This window comes from Zea mays, chromosome 8, assembly GCF_902167145.1.
Source record: "Zea mays cultivar B73 chromosome 8, Zm-B73-REFERENCE-NAM-5.0, whole genome shotgun sequence".
Classification (NCBI taxonomy): Eukaryota; Viridiplantae; Streptophyta; class Magnoliopsida; order Poales; family Poaceae; genus Zea; species Zea mays.
In genome coordinates, this window is record NC_050103.1 from 119839875 (window position 1) to 119862910 (window position 23036).

The window sequence follows — 23036 nt, forward strand, 5'->3', positions numbered from 1 at the left end:
CCCCCTGCTCGGCATGTTCATGGCGTGTTCATGGCTCGGGCGAAGTCCGGGTGCAGTTGGCTCGTAGTCGGAGATGGGGGGGCGACTCCACTCTCCCGATGAAGAGGACGTCGGGATAGAAAGGTGCGGCTGTCGTGGTGATCTTCTTTCCGTTCTCCTTTGAGGGCGGAGGCTCAGAAAGAACAACTTGTTTCCTCCCGGTTTTATTTGTTTCTTTCTTCCTTGCGATTTGTGTCCATTCTTTCGTCGGAGAGGTAGACAGTGGAGTTCTCTGGGTCAGCGGGCTTTTCTCTGACTGGCTTGCTGAAGGCAATCTTTTTTCGGAGCGTTGGAGGTTGCGCTTTTCTCTGCCTTACTCCGATATTTTCGGAGGTTGCTGGAGGAGATTTCTTCCTTGGCGGATCTGCAATGCGATGTAGAGTTCCTTCCTCATCGGCTACGGATGAGATAGTTCCGAAGCAGAACATGGATTCGGGGCGGAGGGTGATCTTGCGCTGGAAGGTGACGGCCATTGAGCTAGCTTAGATCGGCGACACACCCCCTACCTGGCGCGCCAGCTGTCGGTGTTTTGGGTCCGACCGCACACCCGGGGTTGCCCCTCAAGGTGTTTTTAGGAGTAGGACGATGTTGTCGACTGTAGCTCGATGGTTCGTGCTGGACGCACGAAAAACTGTGAACAATGATGTACAGGTTCGGGCCGCTTAGAGATGTGTAACACCCTACGTCCTGGCGGGAATGCTTTACGTGGTGGATTACAAGGGAACTCTCTAGTATAGGGAACGTAGAGAGTCGAGGTGGATGGCTGAGTAGTGAGATCGATCGTTCTGAAGGGGTGCCCCCTAGGCCTTATATATTTGACCGTGGGACAATACATGCAGATATGATAACAATGCGCACCTAAGAAATAGTAAACCGATTGAGTCTATCTTCCTATAGTTCTGCCGACTCATCCTCGCTTGGTTCCGTTGTACGGGGCTCCAGCGCGGGAAAGTCAGGTCTCTGTTGTGGTTACTTACTCAACGTTGTTGGGCCGTCTGGGCTCACACCGATCCGGCCTTGTGTCGATCTGCTTCACTGGTCATTCCTCCCTAGGCCCACGAAGGGATGACCTTACGATTTATTGGGCCCTTGGGCCTTTCGTGAGGTCTTTTATCCTTCTAGTAGACCCAAGGGATATCTGTCCCCCACAGGCCCGATGCACATAATATGCGCAGACTATATTTGCATAAACTGATACACACATCAGCATAACTCGTATTATAATTTAGCGTAAGCACAGTTAGGTACAATAAGCCAAAAAGGGTCCGGTGCGGTCTGCGCACCTGGTCGGGGCTTTCTGTAGTTAAATAGAGCCCAGGGATATATATATATATATATATATATATAGAACAACTTTTGATGCCTTTTAAGGACTTCCACCAAACAGTTTGTAGCTCTTTTTACAACTCATCCCAAAACAACTTTTTTTTCTATAGCTCACAAGCGGCGTTAACTTTTTTTCACAACTACAACCTAACAACGAATATACTACTTGTGCTTGCACATGGGCTCATTCGTGGTTTCCGTATTCTTAATATGCTAACCCATCATCCAATGAGCAACACGTTAGCATGGAAGGAAGAGAGCTCATAATTTTGTATGGCATATAGAGGATGGATGGATATATGTTTTGATTTGATGGATGTGAAGGAAGGAACTTTGCTCCATATATAAAAAATATCCATCGACCATGACTCGCCAACTTGGACGGCCATGTGCAGGCTTATTCTGGCCCAAAACACCTGAGTTTTTTTTTCTATAGGCCCAACCCAAGTCAAGTCTCCGCGTGATGTGGAAGCCATCCTCTTCTGGCAATCTGAATCCTGGCCCAACACAGCAATACACGTCCATTACACCTCCCAGGCAGACATGCTTAGGGCCCGTTTCGTTTTGTCCAGCAATGGCACCAACGTTACCGATACTCTCAGTCTCAGCACAAGAACATTGTATGAGCATACCACCACGTCAGCGGTCGGTGACTACACGGTGGGTGGACCCAGCCTACTGAGCCTACCCAACGAAGGAAATCAAACACCCACCAGCAGACTGGCGCCAATCTCACACTTCACTCCCACCGATTTGATTTCTCCCTCATCCTCCGCCCGCCTCGCCGCGGCCACCGCTTCCTCCATGTCCGCGCCCGTGGGCCGGCTTCTACTGCTGGTCTCCGCTGTCGCGGTAGGCCTGGCGCTCCCCGTGGCGGCCGAGATCAAGAAGGAGTCCTTCAGGGAGGACCCGCGCTCGTCCATCATGTTCGAGAAATTCGGCTTCTCCAGGTCCGGCGAGGTCCGGATCATCATCTCGGGCGCCTCCGTCTCCTCCCCCGTCGCGCGGGCCGACCTCAAGCAGCTCGGGTTCTTCCTCGTCTCCGACGAGTCCCTCCTCGACGCCATCGACGAGGCGCGGGAGGAGGGGCCGACGCCGGAGAAGCTCGTCGCGGCGAGCGACGACGACCCCGACGACGGTGCCGCTGCCGGGTGCGTGCTCGACAGCCCCAGCCCCTACGTGAGGAAGCTCTTCACCTTCAAGAACATGAAGGGCGGGCACTACAACAGGTCCTTCCCGGTGACCCGCCCCGACGAGTACGCGCTCTTCTTCGCCAACTGCGCCCCGGGGTCGCTCGTCTCCATGACCGTCCGCACCGAGATGTACAACGTCGGCGCCGACGGCTCCAAGGACTACCTCCCCGTCGGGCAGGCGCCGCTGCCCGCCATCCACGGCGTCTTCGCGCTCTGCTACGCCGCGTTCCTGGCCGCCTGGGGGTACCTGACCCTCTCATCCGTCTCCGCGCAGCAGATCCACCACCTCATGTCCGGCCTCCTCGCCGCGCGCCTGCTCTACTGCGTCTCGGCCGCCGAGGACCAGCACCACGTCCGCGCCACGGGGACGCCGCACGGCTGGGACCACGTGGCCTTGTACCTGTTCCAGCTCGTGAAGGGCGTGGTCCTCTTCGCGCTGGTCGGCACGGGCTGGTGCTTCCTGAAGCCGGTCCTGCAGGGGCGGGAGAAGAAGGTGCTCGTGGCCGTGATCCCGCTCCAGGTGGCCGCGAACGTCGCCGCCGCGGTGGTCGGGGAGGCCGGGCCCTCCCTGCTGCTGCAGGGGTGGGCGACGTGGTGGAACCGGACCCTGCTCCTCGTGGACGTCGCGTGCTGCTGCGCGGTGCTCTTCCCGGTCGTGTGGTCGCACTCGCACCGGGAGACGTCGTCCAAGACCGACGGCAAGGCGGCGCGCAACCTCTCCAGGCTCACCCTGTTCCAGCGGTTCTACGCCGCGGTGATCGGGTACCTGTACTTCACTAGGGTCGTCGTGTACGCGCTCAGGACGGCTGCCAGCTACAGGTACCGGTGGGCGAGCGTCTTGGCGGAGGAGACGGCCGCCCTGGCGTTCTACCTGTTCATGTTCCACACGTTCAGGCCGGCCGAGAAGAGCCACTACTTCTGTCTCCATGACGACGACGACGACGACGAGATGGTGCTCCGAGAAGAGGAACTCGAGCTATGAACAGATAGATGCAGCAATCAGCAGCAGCCCCATGTCTCGTTTGAACCATGCTGTATATTCTGCGTGTGGTAATCCGTCCTCGTCATTTCGTTCGGCACATTTTGACTTTGTTGTGCCAGGAATCAACGTGACGCTCTGCGGTTTTCTACGTACTGACGACCAGCATGTGTAGAAAGAAAGTGGCACGCGCCGTTCCTTTTCCCTGCCCCACCTTGTCCTATGTGTCTTCTGAAATTCCCTGCGACGCTTTGCTGCGTCTGCGTTATTATTGTCTCACGGTACGTTGTGGTCACACACACATGTACACACGCTCGCGTGATTAAAGAAGGCACAAAGCATCGCTAGATTTATTTAAGGTTAGTAGCAGAGCATGTGGAATGGATGATGAGACACATTGCTTTGCGTTGGTACTGCGTCACTGTCCAGGTTTTTTCTTTCGTGTGTGTGTGTGTGTGTGTTGCTGGTTGCGGATTTGACAACGCAGGTAGGTTGGTTGATGATTCAGTTTGAAGCCACTGGCAGCAGCAACTACTGCTACTAGTAACAAGAAACAACTAGAAAACTATGGAAAGATGAAGGGTAGTAGAACCAAGATATATAGGAATCTCGTCGTCGGGCCTGAACCAAAGCAACGAATGCGAGCCTGACAAGCATACAAAGGTGATGTGTCGGCGACCGGAATGGGCTCAGTCAGCCAGGGCTTCAGACTAGGTTTTAGGCCAGTGGTTACCGACTGGTACCGACGGCCGGAATCGCTCGGTTCCGTCGGTGGACAGCGTGGTTGCCCCCTCCTAGTCCTAGGCAACTGTTCACGCGCCACCTAATTGTTCCTTGTTTATTTCACCAGGCACAAGACTGCTGGTACTTTATGCCTGTGGTGAAGCTTCAAGGGCACTCAAATTCTGTGTCGGAGGTGGGAGAAAACAGTACGCAGATCGTGAGGTACCAGCCCACGAGTGCTAGGTATACAGGTGCGTGCGATGGTGCTGACGAGCTGTGTGTTTTCTTATTCAAGAGGCAAAATCAGAATATATAATAACAAGCCATTTCGGGCTATCGCATCATCATATATATGAAAGACTTAGTATCAGTAAACGGTTCGGCTCGAGCGAGCGAGAGATATAACTATAGGAGTATTAGTACGTACATAAATGTTGTTATTCGATAGGATAGGAAAGCAAATTTATGTGCATTAAAAATATTTTTACAATCTTCACGGACTAAGGGGCAGCCAGAAAAAAAGGAGCCCCGGAAAACATACGTGTATGCTTCAAAGCTGTAGACCTGTAGTTGTTTTTTCACAGTTCTTTCTACGCTTAAAGTTAGGGGTGAGTAAACCACCAAGACATTAAAAACTTGTAATGCTGCTTTCTTATCTGCCTTCTCAACGAAGCTCATCGCGGTGCAACTCTGGATGACTAGATCACTTTGAGGCAAATGCCAGAACCCGATGACTGGATCAGTTAGAGCACCCATGTTCCGACTGTAGCTCCGCTGGCATCGTTGGTCAGTTCCATTTCATGCCCCCTGTTGTAATTTCTACGGAAGAAGCCACCTCAGCACTACTGCCACGGCAGCCCCCAATACTACTACGGAGTATCCACTGTTGGTCCATCGCTGCTGCCCCTTTTAAGTTGTCCGTCAGTCCGTGCAAAAAAGTCATCAACAGCAAGTGATGCATCACCATGTGCAACGGCGTTCTCTGGCTCTGGCATGTAGAGTGTAGAAGAAGAGGCCTGTGCAGTACAAGAAAGAAACATAAACTTGCACGTTAAATGTATAGAAGGCAACTAGATTGAATGGATGAAGACAGGTATAGCTAGTAGCACTTTCAGTCTTCTTCTTTTGACAAAGCTCGGAACACTACTGTTAAATAGTTCTGGGGAACCGATAGGAGTCATAGAACAGAAATCCAGCTATAGGAAGGTGCATTTTTGCATAATCAAGATCAAGAAAGTCTTCTTACTGGAGCTGTGTAATGTTTTACTCAGGAAACACAGGTCTATTTAGCCTAACTGGAGATTTGCCAAACCGTTAGCACCCTCCCATCGTCTTCAGATAGTTAAATGAGTTTCTTTATAAAAAAAATAGCACAAAAAAAACTGAGGGTTGATACCTTCGTATCTATCTGCAATTCCCCACTGCTATCTTCTGAAAGAACTGTCCCATGCGCTTTCAACCATTTTTCGCATCCTTCTAATCCATCATCCCCATTGGTTGCACAGCCTGTATCTGTTCTCAAGAACCCCAAAATCTGTGCAACATATCCCACAGGTACAGTTGGGCGATATGACCTAGACATGCATTTCATAGCTTCAAAGCGCATCCGCTCCACATATAGATCTGTTAATGAGAATGGTTACAACATCAGAAACTTCTTCCAAGAAGAATATTGCATTTTAAGCTAGTATATTGCTCTTTACCCATGAGGCATGAGTTCAAATTGGGTGCCTTCTTGTATAGTTTGAAAAATTGAACGTAATTGCAAGATAAAACAGAAGCATGAACTGCAAGGGAATGCTTAACAGCTGCATCTTGTTTGGCTTCTTTTGACAAGCTGAAATAAAAAAAGATACCAATTACACTCCACTTCTTTTGTAGGCAAAATAAAAAATAAGGTGTCAACTACAATCCAATTAATGACTAAGTTGGGATTTGATAATCTAGTATTTACAAAATAGTACCTTGCCATTGATGACAGCAAGTCTCGTTTATTATTAGAGTGTAGCATGACACACAACAAATTGTAAGCAGAAAATTCAAAATAGCAACCCTTGATTCCTTGTGCATATAGCCTCTTCAGTTGTGACTGGCACTGCAATAGTAATTGAAGCAGAAATAGTTAGAACTAAGACAATTATGAAGCACCAGTGTAGATTTCTAGCCTTTTGGGTTGTATTTTGCAACTGTAAGTTTTATGAGCAACTATTTTGAATGGCATCAGCTTTCCTGATTCAGTAGCAGTATCAGTGATCAGAATGATAAAGACCAGAGACAAACCGGTTTACAGTTTACACAACCCTGTATCTAAGCAAAACCAAACCTTGTAGCTATTTATAAACTAAGTTGGGATCAACTCATCAACATTATAGTTCATTTGCACAAATATTTGATATTTCAAAATGCTAATCAAATAGAAAGAAATAATTACCTGGTTAAATTCGGGTAAATCGCCAGCTTGCATAGCTAATCGGGCATGGGTTTCATAAACCTGAAATAAGCTATCTAATTGTTATAAAACCATAGCATATTAATATTATTGAACTAATGCTCTAGCACATGAGTATTTTTCTCGAAAACGCGCAGGAGAGCTGCGCCCCTTTATATATTAAGAAGATAGGAAAAAGGTCTAAAATAGACCAAACAACAGCAGGCCTCCTCACGGGGGCCAGAAAATAGCATACAGAAAAGAACTCATTTAACAACACACCACTCTAGGGAGCAGCTGCAGAAGCAGCCAGAGAACATAGGGCCTTCGCCCCAGCTGCCTCCCAGCGACTTCTCTCCTCGTCTGCCCAAGCAAGGATATAGGTGAGGCAAGGAGACAATCCATCAAAGACACATTTGTTTCGATGAATCCAAATAGTCCAAGCACCCAGAATAATGAGGGAGTTAAGGCCTTTTCTGGTGACACCTGAGACCACCTCTGAAACCTCCTCCCACCAATTCAAGAAGGAGGTGACCGCCGGCTGGGGAGCTAGGGAGTGAAGGCCAAATTTCCGGAAAAGCTGGTACCAAAAGACTCTCGAGAAGGAGCAAGCCACCAGAAGATGATCAAGGGTTTCTTCAGCTTGGTCACAAAGCAGACATTTCTCATGGTGGTTTAGGCCTTTCTTAGCTAAACGATCTGCTGTCCAACATTTATTATGGGCAGCAAGCCAAATGAAAAAACGACACTTTGGCAGGGCCCAGGTTTTCCAAACCCTTGTGAAGTGTCCAAAGGAAACTGAACCCATGAACAGTCCATTATAAGCAGATTTTGCAGAATACATTCCATCTGGGGCAATACTGAAAATATGTCTGTCTTCAACTCCAGGCTACAGCTCAATGGCTGAGAGCATCTCCCATAGCTGAAGGTAATCAATCAACACACCCACTGAGAGAGCCCCTTTTATATCAGCAATCCATTTTCTGTTAGTCAAAGCTTCAATCACAGTTCTGCTGTTCACAATCCGCCTAGGAATTGTAGCTAGGATTCTAGGTGCCAGGTCTGCAATTTTCTTTCCATGTAACCACTTGTCTTTCCAGAATTTGGTGCTGGCCCCATCACCAACTACAGTGAGCACTACCTCATTAAAGAAGGAAGTGGCCTTTTTCGGGATTTTCATTGGGAGACCAATCCAGGGCCTAGAGGGGTCTGTTCTAGACAGCCATAGCCATCTCATTCGAAGGGCCCAGCAGAGTTCTTTTAAACTGGAGATACCCAGCCCACCAAGCTGAAGGGGGCGGCAAACCTTTCTCCACGCCACCAGGCAGTGCCCCCCATTTACCTTTTTTCGACCTCGCCAGAGGAAACCTTTCCTTAATCTGTCAATGGCATCTAAACCCCATTGTGGGATATCCACTGCCATTGCCATATAAACCGTCATGCTGGTAAGAACATGCTGAACTAGGGTTCTTCTCCCTGCCTTCGTTAATAAGTCTGCCTTCCAATTTGATAGCTGGTCAGCAATTTTATCAATAAACGGCTGGAGGTGCTGCCTAGACAGCTTGTACAAGGATAAAGGAAGACCCAAATAACGGCAGGGGAACGAAGATATTCCACAAGGCAGCAGACCTTGGGTTTCCACCATATCTTCCATTGAGCATCTGATAGGAATGACATTAGATTTCTGGGCATTATTGCGCAGCCCAGAGGCATCCCCAAAAAGCTGAAGAATGCCAAGAGTGATAGATAAATCTGCTGCTGAAGGGTGAACAAAAAGGGCAACATCATCAGCATATAAGGAGATCCGATGGAGCTTTTTCCTGTTGGATAACTGCTGGAGTAAACCCTCCTCTTCTGCCTTGGAAAACATATATACCAGGACGTCCATGGCAAGAATAAACAATAAAGGAGATAGGGGATCCCCTTGCCGAAGACCTCTCCGGTGGTTGATGTGCTGTCCTGGAAACCCATTCAGCATCACTTGAGTAGAGGAAGAGGTCAACAAACCACAAATAATATCCCTCCAAATCTGACCAAAACCAAGCTGCTTCAATACCTCAACCAGGAAAGGCCAAGAAATCGAGTCGAAAGCCTTAGTAATATCCAACTTGTAGAGCAAAGAAGCCTTATGCTGTTGGTGAAGCAGTCTTGAGGTTTGTTGAACCAACATAAAGTTGTCCTGGACGAATCTACCTTTAATGAACGCACTCTGGTTAGGTGACACCATCTCATTAAGCCTTTTAGCCAACCTATTGGCTAGGATCTTTGTGATCAGCTTAGCGAAGCTATGCACAAGGCTGATAGGCCTGAAATCCTTCACCATTTCAGCTCCATCATTCTTTGGGATCATGGTTATATATGCAGAATTAAGGCGTCCAAAATTATCAAACTTCCTACCCCAAACAGCGGAGATTGCAGCCATCATATCCACTTTTATAATGGGCCAGCAAACCTTGTAAAAGCGACCAGTAAAACCATCAGGCCCAGGGGCCTTGTCAGCAGGGATACTTTTAATGATATCCTCCACTTCTTGCTCAGAAAAGGGGGCATCAAGCTCAGACAGCTCAAAAGAAGGCAATCCCAGGGCATCAAGATCAATCACCCTATCACGATCAACACATTTTCCAATAAGGTTGGTATAGAAACGATCCACACAAGCAGCCTTTTCAGCATGACTTGTTAGGGAATGATCCCCATCCACCAGCCTAGCCACAAAATTCTTCCTCTTGCGATGACGAGCATGAAGGTGAAACAGTTTTGTATTAGCATCTCCCTCCTTTAACCAGGAGATTCTAGATCTGAGCCTAGCCATGGTGCGCTTGAGAGAGGAAAGCAGTAGAGCTTGCTTCTTCAGCCGGTTTTTGAGCCAAAGCTCAGCCTGACTGAGCACTCTAATATCCTGAGCCATTTCAAGTCTGTGGAGAACTTCTTTGGTCAAAGCAAGCTGAGAATGCACGTGACCAACCTTCTTTTTGCTCCAAGCCTGTAACCTTTTGGCGGTTTCTTTGAGCTTCAATTCTACAGTTTTAAAGGGGCAAGGGACCGGTATCACAGCATTCCATCCAGAATGAACAACTTCCTGAAAGCCATCCAGCTTGGTCCAAAAGGATTCGAAGTGAAACCTTCGTTTTCCAGATTTATTATCCCTAAGCCCCAGAAGCAAGGGGCAATGGTCAGAATCCTGGGAAGCAGCACTTTGAAGTAAAACATTGGGGAAGAGCAGTTCCCAGTCAACTGAACAAAGAACTCGGTCTAGCTTGACTAGAACAGGTGTCTCTTGATGGTTGGACCAAGTAAATTTCCTCCCATGCAATGGAATTTCTTTAAGGGCAAGAGTATTATCAAGTGTATTCCCCAGTCCCTAACTGTATGATTAGTTGCCTGCACCGCATTGTCCTGAACCATCTCGTGTGTTGACTTTGTGCGAGTGTTTGTATGAGCGGATGCAAAATAAGCCATTTTGAGACCATTTGCCTGCATCCGTGCATACCGCCAAAACATGCGTAACGAGCCAGCCAAGCTCGCCCGCGTCCAGCCATCCAATCAGGTGGTAAAAGAATGCAAATCTTTCTTTTTGAGGAGTCAATCAAATTCAAGTTTGACTAGATTTATAGAAAACAATATATTACATGATTAATTTAATGACACTAATTCATTATCATAAATATAGTAGTTTTTTGTATATATTTGGTCAAGCTCGGGATTAGTTAACTCCTCAAAAAATGAGATGTGAACTCTTTTTGGAACGGAGAGAGTAATGTCTTCTTAATTTACTGACAGTAGTAAGTAAAATAGACTGATTGTTCCTCAAAAACGCTACAGAGTGCAGGATGACATGTAGAGTTGAAAACTACCTTTACAGTCAGTTCATTCTGGATTCTCTGAACTGTAAGATCTTGCCGGATAGATTTTAGTTGATCACACTTGTAAAGGTAATTCTTTTCTGATGTTTCAACCATTGCAAGGGCCTTCTCCAGAACATCTTCTGGCCTTACCTGCAAACAAAATACTCAGAAGAGTCAAGCAAACAGTAGAGTGATTAAGCAGAAGCAATCAACCTAATGGGTCAACATCAGACCCTTTGAATCTAGAGTAAAGTAAGACAATTGGTGAGTGTTGTTACTTTGGCAGGATCAGGTGCTTCTGTAAGTCGTAGATAGCGTTTCTCAATTTCCTGACATGTTCCTTTGACTGTCAGTGCATCCCAATCCATATCCTCCACAGCCAAAGTGCCTTCTTCATAGGTTCTAGTACGAAGAGACGAAATTGCCCTTCTTGCACGAAAACTAGCCATACCATCGTTATTTGCAGAAGCATTTCTTGATTTTAATGATGAATCTTTACTCTTTTCAAAACGCTTGGATCTATGCTCCCTACGTTTCTTTTCCTCAGGCGAGTTTGCTAGTGCAGTTGCACTGGCATAATGTTTGGTTAGATCATGTTCCTTCTCACTGTCACTTGAAGCACTTCCATTCTGTATTTGACTCAAATTACTAGCCATTTTTTGCTTCTTGGCAGGCCTCTGATTGACTTTATTTGATGATGCTTGACAAGACTGGAGAAACTTCCCACGATCCCAACTGCTACCCCGCACAGGATTTGGCTAACATTACAAAGAGCAAACAAAAATAAGTTTGGAATACCAAATCTAGTGATAAAAGCATTTCATTGTGAAAACTTAGAAGCAACAGCATGGAAGTCCATTCCACCAGTATGAGCAACAGATTAATGCTTACAATTCTATTTTTAGGGTCCAAAGTACTGTGGACATTACTGCTGATCAATCCTTTTGCTATTTGTTCCACCTTATTGGTAACATTTTCATCCACAACAGGCTCCCATCTACTTTTCACACGTTTCCTTGGGGTAGATACTGACAAGAAGGGACTTAAATCACTGCTGCACAGAAAACATGACAAGAGAAAATAAGAAATTATCAGGATTGCTCCGTATCTGATAAATCAAAGTAAAGAAAATGCAAGGGACAGCATGGATTCAGGGAAATTGCTTTAAAATGTGAAGTAGATTTGATGGATAACCATTTGTTAAGGAACTGTTGTCCCTCCACCAGAGCATGTAACAATATCTTTAGCTTTTCTGTTGTAACACGCTTATAGTAATAAAAAGGGGTTAATTGATGAAAATTGATTTGAATCGCATTAACAGAAGTATCAAGCCTAGAAATGTCTTAGGTGTGGAAAGTCCATGTATATTAAGGCCATATGACGACTGAGAGTTATTACAGAAAAACAAGTCCATGTTGATAGTTATTACAAAGAATAAAGTAGCATTACTATATTAACTTAGCTTTGTGGGGTGTTTTTTTACGATGTGTTGACAGACAATATCGGTGTGAGGGCAAGTGTGCTGGCACATTTGAGCTGGAATGACAAAAAAGTTGGGAAGATTAAGCTGCAGCTTGAGATGGCTAGGGAGCTCCTACATCAATTAGAGGTGGCGCAGGACAATCGCTCCTTATCTCCTGCTGAATTGTGGCTCCGAAACATGCTCAAAAAGCACTCCCTTGCCCTCTCCTCTATCTCTCGTACCATGGCAAGGTTGAAATCGCGGATTGGATGGCTCAAAGAAGGGGATGCCAATACCTCTCTTTTTCATGCACAAACAAGGTTCAGGAAGAAAAAGAATTTCATTGCAGCAATTCACTCAGAGGATGGGCAGATCTGGACCGCCCAGGAAGGAAAGGCAGCAGCCTTCTTTAATTTTTATCAAGGGTTACTTGGTACTGCAGAAATAAGGAATGTTACAGTGGATCTGGATGCTCTAGGGATGCCATCTTATGACCTTGCTGCCCTTGATGCGCCTGTCTCGGAGGAGGAAGTCTGGGATACAATTAAGGTCCTTCCTTCAGACAAATCCCCGGGTCCCGACGGGTTCACTGGTAGATTTTACAAAAGCTGCTGGTCGGTAATCATGACTGATTTCATGGCGGCCGTTCACTGCATTTGGGCTAGAAATTTCAGAAACCTGGGTCCTCTGAATTCAGCTTTCATTACTCTTCTTCCCAAGGTGGAGGGGGCCACTAGTGTGAGGGATTTCCGCCCAATAAGTCTGGTTCATAGTTTCGCGAAGTTGGTGACTAAATTGTTGGCTAACCGGTTAGCAGGCCGGCTGCAAAATATGGTTTCCCCCAATCAAACCGCTTTTATTAAGAAACGGTTTATTCTGGGCCAAGGTTTTAAAGTCGGCTAGTCGACTCTAGTCGCCTAAGCACCGATAAGGTGACTAATCGCGATTAGTCGTCGATTAGCTCGATTAGTCGATCCTAGTCGACTCCCTAGTCGTCCATCTATAACAGGACCATATATATAAAACAGTATACTAGATTGCAAATCCTAGTCGACTCCCATCCTCATCTGCAGCAAGCAAAGAGCAACTCAAGAAGTGCTCATCTCTGTTCCAGCAAAAGAACAACAGAGCAGGAGGGAGTGGAGGATGGTCTGAACTTTGAGCAGAGCAGGCGGCGCTCAGCAGTCAGCAGTCCAGCTCCAACAAGAAGATGAGGGCGACGGCGCTCAGCACAGCAGTCAGCACTCAGCAGTCCATCTCCAGTCCAGCAAGCGGAGGAGGGCGGCGGCGCTCAGAGCAGCAGCAAGCAGAGGAGGGCGGCGGCGCTCAGAGCAGTTAGCAGCAAGCAAATGAAGGCGGCAGTGCTCAACTCCAGCTAGGGTAAAAGACTGTACAAGAGGGGTAACGGCATTGGCACATTGGCGCTCAGTTTCAGCTCCCCTGGTGGGCCGGCCCAAATAGAAAAGAGCAGCCTGGAGCCCAAAACAGAGCACCTAGTCGAGAACAAGCCTAATCGGACGACTAATCGCCGACTAATCGCGATTAGTCGGACGACTAGGTTTCTAGTCGCCCTAATCGCGTCGGTGGCCCTAATCGGCCTTGCAGCAGCGATAAGTCCGACTAATCGCGACTAATCGCGATTAGTCAGACGACTTTAAAACCATGTTCTGGACAACTTTATGCTAGTCCAGCAGACGACCAAATTCCTACATTGTCAGAAGCAGGCTCGTATCCTTCTCAAGCTTGACATTTCAAAGGCTTTTGACTCGGTTTCGTGGGCCTTCCTTCTCGAGGTCTTGAAAAAACTTGGTTTTGGACAGATCTGGTGTGATATAATAAGTGGGCTGTTAGCTACCTCTTCTACCAGGATTTTACTAAATGGTCTACCAGGGGATTGGATTGGGCATCAACGCGGGCTGAGGCAGGGTGATCCACTATCGCCTATGTTGTTTATTCTTGTAATGGATGTCTTGAATCTGCTTGTGCAGCGAGCTTCTGAGGAAGGGCTTCTTCAACCTCTCTCTTCAAGGAATATGCAGCACCGTATCTCGCTGTACGCGGATGACGCAGTGTTATTTCTATGTCCAACTGCCCCAGACATCAGTATGGTTATGGATATTCTTCATTTATTTGGTTCAGCTTCAAGTCTTAAGGACTAATATCCAGAAGAGCAGTGTGTTCCCAATCTGCTGTGGGGAAGAAGATTTGAATTGTTTACAAGACTTGCTGCCATGTAATATTTCAGATTTTCCATGTAAGTACCTTGGTCTGCCTTTGTCTCCCAAGAAACTCACAAGGGACCAGGTTCAGGCCATCATTGATAGAGTAGCTAGCCTTCTGCCAGGATGGAAAGCTGAACTTATGACCAGGGCTGGTAGAGCTATTCATGTGCAGTTTGTCATGACGGCAAAGATGATTTATGCAGCTTTGGCACTTGACCTTCCTGTTTGGGCCATCAAAGCAATTGATAAGCTGAGGAAGGGCTTCCTTTGGAGGGGCAGGAAAGAGTTCCGTGGTGGTCATTGCCTCTTGGCTTGGCCTAAGGTTACCCGTCCCAAGGAGCTGGGTGGTCTTGGGATTAGTGAGCTAAAGAACCTATGTTGGGCTCTGAGAGCTCGTTGGCCATGGCTGCAGAAAACAGACCCCAGTAGGCCTTGGACGGACTTCCCCACTCGTGTATGTAAGGTGGTTAAAAATCTGATCGCTGCAGCCATTATTACTAAGCTCGGTGATGGAGCCAATACCCTCTTCTGGAAGGATAGATGGTTGGATGGGAAATGTATTAAGGACATAGCTCCTGCAGTGTTTGATTTGGTGCCCCCGCGTCTTGCCAACAGACGGTTGGTCAAAGATGCGCTCCCTAATTTTCAGTGGATCTCCGATGTGAATGGGGCAATTTCAGTTAGAGTCATTGCTGAATTCTTGGAACTTTGTGAAGTGCTTGATGCAGTTGTGCTCCAACCTGGAATAAGGGATCGCCACTTATGGAAATTCAGCGCTTCAGGGGAGTATACAACTAGTTCTGCTTATAAAGCTCTCTTCCGTTCGGTTCAGTTCGAACCAGCAGAACGTGTGTGGAAATCTTGGGCTCCTGGAAAGTGCAAGTTCTTTATATAGCTTGTGGAACATAATAGGTGCTGGACTGCTGACAGGCTTATAAAAAGAGGACTAGACCGACCTGAGCAGTGCCCCCTGTGCGACCAAGAGGCTGAAACCATGAATCATTTGCTGGTCAAATGTGTTTTTGCCATACAGTTCTGGTTTCATTTCCTTAGTTCAGTGGGGCTGCAGGAACTATGTCCAGCTCATGAGGATTCCTTTGAGTCGTGGTGGAAGTCTAGCAGCTCTCGGGCATCTGGTTTTTTGAGAAAAGGTTTTAATTCTTTAGTGATCCTAGGTGCTTGGACCATTTGGAAGCATAGGAATAGATGTGTCTTTGATGGTTGTAATCCCAGCCTGGTCACAGCCCTTAGAGTGGCTAGGGAAGAGGCGGTGCTATGGTCCTTGACTGGAGCCAAGGCCCTGTCCTTCCTCCAAGTTGATGAGTTGCTAGCTTAGATCAGCGTTGTGGGTCGTGTTTCCTCCATGATAGTCGGTGATCCTTAGTTAGTCTCTAAGTGGTGTGTGTGTGTTCTGTACCGGGGTTCTCTCCCCCTTTCCTATTCTTCTATTAATGCAATGATGCGCAGCTCTCCTGCATATTCCAGAAAAAAAAAAGCTCCAGACAAAACAAAAATAATCAAAATTCAGCACATTGAGAGGCTTTGATCTGAAAACTCATTAGGCCATCTCCAGTAGGCCGTGTAAATGGCCGTGCAAAGTACTGTTTTGCACTGTAGATTGCACTGTTTGCAGAGTGGAAATTGAAATAGAGAGTGAGATAGGGAGTCTGCTGGAGATAGCCTTACAACCCCCATAGCCCATACCACTAGGTTTGTGCATACCACACCATGCACACTAACCAATGTAGTACTAGTTCCAAGTAAAAATGAATGTGAAATGATCACCCATACCTTATTAAATAACATGATACAACTAGTCAAGCACTACTTTCTTTCAAACATTTAATTGTAGTAAGTGGAAACAACCTAGTTTGTGTGCCCACCAGGACATGCATCCTGAACATCCTAGGTAACAGGGCCATCAGCATTCTGATCCAACCATGCCTTCTCTGCCCCGAATTCCTGACACCACGTGCGCACATCCTCCAGCGCCTCCCTCCCTGATTATGTTCCCCCACCTCCTCCACTGACCATACCAGATCCACCACACCTAGCGTTAACCACTCCAAGCACAATGCCCCTGCATCCATCCCTGCCCAACTGTTGTCCACCATCACCGCGGCGGGCACCAGGCGGCATCATCACCGCACCACCACGCCGTCGCGCTCACCACAACCACCGCCATCCCTCCACAGCCAGAGGCCACCAAGACCTCCAGAACCCGAAACCAACCCTAACCTGCTGGAGTTAATGGCGATCACCAGACAACAGACATGGAGGAGCCATGCACCCTGGAGAAGAAGAGAGCTCAACAGAGGATGAACAGCACTGTTAAAAAAAACCTCCGTCGTAACAAATCTTGAAGTTTCAGGTTAATTGTATGGACCCTGGATGACCACAGCGCGCCATCCTGGGCGCCATATAACTTACGGAGTTGAAATACCGCAATAATTACACTCTTAATATTTTCAATGGACAAATATTGTGAAGTGTTTTTTCCAAGATCATGAACAAACATAGCGGAATATAGGGAGTAAATTACATTAGTGCTGGCTGTGCCACTGTGTACTGAAGTTATTAAACAACAGGCAGCAAAGTTGCATCAATCAATGTGTTTAAGGCCTAAACAGTCAAGGTACTTGTTTCTGTAAGGGGAGGAAAGTTGAAAAGCAGTTTACACACCTTGCTCCAGCCATGCCCACAACACTTTCAGGCAAAGGAAATAGTGGTTCAGTGTCCCAGTTCTTAGTAAGAAGGGTTCCCTCAGCAAAAGCTTTTTTTGTGATCTGAAATTAAAGAAAAAAATAAAAAGCAACTGAGATTAAAGTCTCTCTTTATCAATTAAACAAATTAAAACTATGTAGCAGGGGAATTTGAACTAGAGAAACAATGAAGCAGCAGCATATGCAATACACCGTACAAGAGCAAGTCTGACACTCTGACTAGAAACTTGAAATCAGTCTTTTTTTACCTTGGAATGGTAGCATCCATAGTCACTGATGTTGGAAGCCAATACTGACTAACTTGGTTTAAAGTTTGTACACATTTAAAGTTTGTGCACACAACAACACAAGACATCATGTGTACGGTGTATGATCTGCTTGTTGTCTTTTGTCAAGTGCAGGGGTTTGGCTCATATGCATGCATGCAGTAGTGATTAGTTGACTAGAGTCTTGTGTCAAATGGAGAAAGTCAAGAATCATGCATGCAATACTAGAATTTAGTAGCGATCTTGTAGGATAAATGCAGTAGTTTGCATGCATTCGCAGTGGTCTCATGGTTGTGAGGCGTGATTGTGTATAGCACATGCATGACAGGAGATAGTGGGTCATTAGATGTGTATTTAAGAAGTCCTAAAGCAGTTATGAAAAAACGTTGCAAAACCACCATTTCTTCCCTATTATTAGTTTTTTTTTGTAGTTCCATCTCATGAGAGTATGTGCTACTACTCTCCAGGAGGTGTGTGCAAGAGATCAAGCAGAGGTTGAGTAAGTAATTCAACTATTATTGCAGTTGAAACAACCATGTCCTCTTAAGTGTTAACCACATTATACCAAAAGATGTCACAGGACTTCAGCTACCATAACCTTATGGACCAGGGCATCATGAATAAAAACAAAGGTATCGCTGGTGTCCTTTTCGGCAAGGAGATATTATCATGCTAGCAATTAATAAAGGCAGGAAACGAAGAATAGAAGTAAAGATTTACCTCCTCCATTATGCTTCGGCAGGCTGCCCTCTGGGTATCATTCTTGCAACGATTGAGGTTCCTCATAGCATAGTTACGGAGTGAAAAGGGTATCGATCTCTAAACAGGAGAAATGAAAAATGCATGGTTAATATGCAAGTACCGACCCATCTTGTTTGCCTAGAATGTTTAGTTATAGACATAAACACAGCTGCATTTTCTTATCATTATTTACCAAAGAATTAAGTGATTTATTCTTACAGACACTATAGAAATTTATAATCATGAAAACCAGGATGATAGTCAACCAAGATGTAATTCCAGCTTTTCTTAAATCTCATTACTTCATGTAGTGTCAATTCCTATGTCGAGAAGAGAGAAGAATATTACAGCATCAGGACCAACTTGACTTGCTTTAGCATCGTTCGCCGGCATGGACACACTAACATAGGCAGGTTTCCTTGATAAATCAAGTCCAGAACTTTTCTTCTCATTCTTTGGTATCACCATAGAGAAACCTTGGGCAATTCGAGGATTTATAGGAACTTGTATTTTGCTTTCGCTGGAAGTGTTCATTGTCACAGAATCCAGCAAGTTTGGTTTAAAATTTTCAGAAACATGGTTAGACGAAAGATTTGTGCTTGGACCGTTAGAATCTACAGTCCTCAGTTGATCTTCAGGGTTGCTTAGTTGCGAATAATTGGAATTAATCTTCTGAGGGTATGGCTGTGTCTGGTAGGCGTAATGGTTTTGAGACCATTGGACACCTGGTCCCTGGTTATAATGACCTTCCGCCTGGTTGCCATATTGATTTTGATGTTCCAAAACACCTGGTACCTGTAGAGTGGTGAAATTTAGATGATTGTTCTTCTAATGAATAAAGGCAAATAAAATTCTACAGAGCACATAAGCATTGTCACAAATTATCATATGAAATGGAAGGTAGAGTCTATGCATCAGAAAAATGCATAATATTGATGTAAAAGAGAATGAAAAGAAGCAAGCTTGATAAATGCATCTAGCCTAAGCCATGAACTAGAGAGCAATAGGTACTTCAGAAGATCACTTGATCTCTTTTGGCAAAAAGAATGGGCCATAGCCAAGAGCAACACTTCTTGGAGGCCAAGCTAAGGGTAATCACCGTAAGTAGTGCTTTGTATCGGGGTCCTCTTGGGCCCCCATCCTTTCTTAATATAAGGGGCGCAGTTCTCCTGCGCTTTTCGAGAAAAAATATTCAATGTTTTCGAGTCGAGAAGTCGAGTCGAGTTGTGCAACTACTGACTAGTAGACTAGTCAAGACTAGGACAGACTAGTCGTGGCTAGTCAAACATAAGTTGGTGATTAAATTTTTATAACTTTCTATATATGGTAAGACTAAAAACATGCTGGAACACTAAAAAACACCTTGTTTAGTATATTTCATCCATCTCCATCTCCTACAATATATCATTAAATATTGAATATATTCTTGTAGCAAGTCTTCTATTGTTCTCTCTAGTTTCAAAGATTGTGTTTGGATTCCAAAACAAAGTTGTTCTATACAGATTGGTTATTGGTATCCATCTCACTGTCCCACCTCTTATCAACAATAGGAATTACTTCGTCTGCTTGCCAAAATGCAACAAAGTGACAAACAACACAAGCATTTCCTACTTCGGTGTTCTTCAATTTGCTCTCACACCATTCATTACTAAAATAGTGAAAAAATATATTTTAGCTCTTACTAGACAACTAACATGAGAAAAAACTGATTCTGGCCATTGGATGCAAACAAAATAGTGAAAAAAAATTATTACCAAACAATAAGAGCATCTCCAAGAGACTCTTTATTTTTTACTCTTTATGTGTCTCTCCATAAATATTAAACTCTATATATAACATCTCATTCCAGCAGACTCTCCAACGTGCAAGTTAGCTTGGCTAGCGAGAGTTACTAGCCAAATTTGGCTAGTGATGGAGTTAATTTAGAGAGTCAGATAGCTTATCAAGTTAAATGGCTAGTCTGTTAGAGAGCTATTATGCTATTAAGTAGCTAAAATTTAGCTTGACAATCTTTAGCTAGTCTCTTGGAGATGCTCTAAGAAGTGCTATTTTTCCATAACAAGCAAACCTGAATTATAAAAGCAACGAAATTACAGATGATTTTTTACCATTTAAAGCGTAACAAAAAAAACAAAGCTGTAGATAACCTGATGGCACATAGGGCCCAGGATCGACCAGCAGACCACAAACCTTGACATCTTAACAAGAAACACCTTACAATGCTAACTTCCTATCTTATAGTGTCATAAAGGGTACGTGTTCGTTCATGAATCTTGTGTCAAATATGGTGGCTGCACTGAAATTATGGAAATTTATACCAAATTGCATCAGTGACGTGTTGAACAAGCAGTGCATACAGTTATGACTCTGCCATCCATTTTAATCACATTTTGTTTTTACAGATCTTTCTCATATGATTGTTTGTTTTTTACACTTATTATTATTAGCATAAAAAGGTATTTTAAACTCACAATATACAAGTCAATGGGTGTGAATAGCAATGTTATATATTAAAGGGTGCGATCGTTTGTCACTTGTGAAGGATTACCACTTGTAATGATCGATATGTGGTGAGTTTTTATTCAATCGAACTTGGTAACTTAATAGTTGAGCAGCACAATAGTAAACATGAATAAACACATATCTCCTGCATAGTCTTTGAAAAAAGAATTGAAACAGCAAGCAGATCCAAGAAACCCAAAAATTCTGAAAAATTGTTGCTCCATATATCATGAAGAAAGCTATGCATATGTAGCGATTTTATAGTGAAAAAGGAGGTACAATACCTGCATAGGAGGCGCAACAGAAGCACTTGAATTACTTTTCCATGATGTTGTTCCTGGTGGAGGTGGCTGGCTATTAGGATAGGAGTAGCTAGAAGGGGTGTTAACAGCTAAGTTATCTGTAGTACTGTTCCCAGCAACTGGATTGCTAGAAGCACTTGGCACAGATTGATTGTAATAGTACGGCCACTGGTTATACTGCTGCTGATACGGTAAAGAATTGGCAGGCACTGAAGTAGAGCTCTGTTGTGCATTTGTATCAGATGGTGAGTAGTTCTGGTATGATTGAGCAAAATTATTCCCTGTGCTTCCACCATTCCATGTGTTGTTCTGAAAATAGTAGCTGCTGCTTCCATATCCTGGCACAGTCTGATGATCCCCAGCATTGTAATATGTGTTACTTGTAGGATCAATGTAAGACCCTGAATTTTGAAATGAAGTAAGAGGCTGATAAGCTGCACCTGGATGTTGGTTTGCTCCTTGCTGGACAGAAGAATCATTTGCCGCTTGTGGGTAGCTATAATAATAATTGGCATATTCTACAGGGTTATAGCCATGTTGATCTGAACTAGAGTAAGGTACATGGGAATGAGCTGCGTCTGTTATCCCCATACTCGCCTGGGCAACATGAGGCGCACTGCTTCCTACATTTTGATTCCCTCCTGAAACCGATACATCCCTTTGTGGATCATAATAAACTGTATCTTGGCTAAGTTTGTCCACTGTATTGTTCCATGAAACTGACCCAGTTGCAGAGGACCATGAATGATGACTGGAAGATACAGGAGGATAAGGAGATGGATTTGTCTGTCCCATAGTGACGACCTGCCATTGCAAAATAAAGTGGTCACTCGTAGTATATATACTTTCTAGTTTAAATAGCAATTTCATATAGGTTTAACAGTAGTCAAATTATGAACAGCGAAAAAATCGATGATGTGGATAGACTTCCATAAGATTCCACACAACATGAACTTCAAACAAGTAACCGAAGCATAGTAAGGCCCTCATGACTGTCAAGTCAAATACTGACAGAATAACACATCCGAGAGGTAAAATTGGCACATATACAACTCCTAATTAATTATTTAATCAGTATAGTTCATAAAGATAAACATACCCCCCTCCACTCCTAAAAAATATGGCACAGTAAATTGCATGATCAACCAGGCAAAAGATTTTTCTCTGGCCAAATAATTAGCACATATCAAGCGCTTAGCAACTCCTGATTAGACCATATCCACATCAGAAGTCCACCCATCATAATCCGTGGAAATTAACTGGAACCTAAGCATAAACTAAACTTACAGTAACCAAAAAAACAAAAAACATGTTTCGAGTCACATCGGTACCTCAGCGTGCGGGGCGTCAGATCCAGCGGCCGCCCCGATGCCGTGGCTCGCCATCCTCCTGGAGCTCCAACCCTAAGCACCAGTCAACCACCACAGCCGCCGCCACACTCTCGCGATTCGACCCGCGTAGAGGAGGGGGAAATGATCAGATGCGTCAAAGGAACCAGAAGCAGAGGAGAAATTTGGGGGCGAGCAGCGAATCGCGTGCGTAAAGCCGTCCGTCGATTTTTTTTTTAATTGACTGGGAAAGTTTTTCCCTCCGCAGAAAGCGAGAAGAGGGGCGAAGGACAAGCAAAAGGAGTCCCTGCCCCTTTCGGGCGCGTTGCCGGTTGGGTTCGGGTGTCGTCAACGGCCTGCGGCGCCCGCGTCGGAGCGGAGTGTCACAGTTGCGGTGCGTGGAGGGAGTAGGAAGGCCGGAAGGGAGGGAAGTGGCCCGGGAATGCGTCGGAAGCTCGGCCGGGGATGGCTTAGTTCGTCGAGAGGGAGGGCGAGGCCGACGACGCGGCGGCGTAGAGTGTGAGCGTTAGGGGAAACGGGCTGAGGAGGTGCCGACCACCGAGGGCTGCGACTGGCGGCCGCCTTAGTTCTCAGGCGAGATGGGCGGAGACAGCCGGCGAATACGGTGGCGAACAAGGGTAGGAACATATCAGATGTACATGGTCGTGATTTCGTAGGACCGTTTTAATTAGAACATATCTCCAACTAGAAGTCCTGTATTTAAGTCATCAAAATTAAAATAGTGCCTCATTTAAAATGTTTAATGCCATAAAAAGTTTACATCTCTAATAATTGAGCCCTATATCATATTATTAAGAATTAGATCACGTTATTTAAAAAATAAATTGTTAGAAATAGTGTACGGAATAAGGATAGGGCTCCAGTATATGAAGTACTATATTTATGACCTGAGAGACCGAGTTCTACAATCGTTCGATGAATTTTTGTAAAATAGGG

At 45.3% G+C, this 23036-nt stretch overlaps 2 protein-coding genes across 5 annotated transcripts; one reads left to right on the forward strand and one right to left on the reverse strand.

Moving 5' to 3' along the window:
* Positions 1 to 2099: 2099 nt before the first annotated feature.
* LOC100193752 (putative seven transmembrane receptor family protein) lies at positions 2100 to 3893 on the forward strand. The gene has a single exon (NM_001138838.2). The coding sequence runs from the start codon at positions 2170 to 2172 to the stop codon at positions 3538 to 3540; it is 1371 nt and encodes a 456-aa protein (NP_001132310.1). The 5' UTR covers positions 2100 to 2169; the 3' UTR covers positions 3541 to 3893.
* A 732-nt stretch (positions 3894 to 4625) lies between these two features.
* On the reverse strand, positions 4626 to 22813 carry LOC103635767 (SAC3 family protein A). 4 transcript variants are annotated; one of them, XM_020543287.2, is made up of 14 exons: positions 22083 to 22738; positions 21192 to 21555; positions 20734 to 21099; positions 18296 to 18742; positions 17927 to 18025; positions 16900 to 17003; positions 11425 to 11584; positions 10812 to 11291; positions 10543 to 10683; positions 6692 to 6751; positions 6225 to 6355; positions 5964 to 6097; positions 5657 to 5883; positions 4626 to 5276 (listed from the first exon to the last, which is right to left on the reverse strand). In XM_020543287.2, exons 2-14 carry the CDS (start codon positions 21264 to 21266, stop codon positions 5130 to 5132), a joined length of 2571 nt encoding a protein of 856 aa, XP_020398876.1. In that variant the 5' UTR covers positions 21267 to 21555; positions 22083 to 22738; the 3' UTR covers positions 4626 to 5129. The 4 variants fall into 4 exon arrangements, with proteins under 4 accessions (XP_020398876.1, XP_035817643.1, XP_008656367.1 ...); XM_035961750.1 differs by having other exon boundaries at positions 11425 to 11587; positions 22083 to 22736; XM_008658145.3 differs by having other exon boundaries at positions 11425 to 11587; positions 20734 to 21555; positions 22083 to 22813.
* Positions 22814 to 23036: the final 223 nt, after the last annotated feature.

Excerpts from the sequence above, each read along its gene's own strand:
- LOC100193752 (NM_001138838.2), top strand. The coding sequence starts at position 2,170 with ATGTCCGCGCCCGTGGGCCGGCTTCTACTGCTGGTCTCCGCTGTCGCG.
- LOC103635767 (XM_008658145.3), bottom strand. The coding sequence starts at position 22,136 with ATGGCGAGCCACGGCATCGGGGCGGCCGCTGGATCTGACGCCCCGCAC. Across the intron at positions 21,556-22,082 it reads CTGACGCCCCGCACGCTGAG|GTCGTCACTATGGGACAGAC; the intron begins GTACCGATGTGA and ends TTGCAATGGCAG. Across the intron at positions 6,752-10,542 it reads AGAATGAACTGACTGTAAAG|GTTTATGAAACCCATGCCCG; the intron begins GTAGTTTTCAAC and ends AGCTTATTTCAG.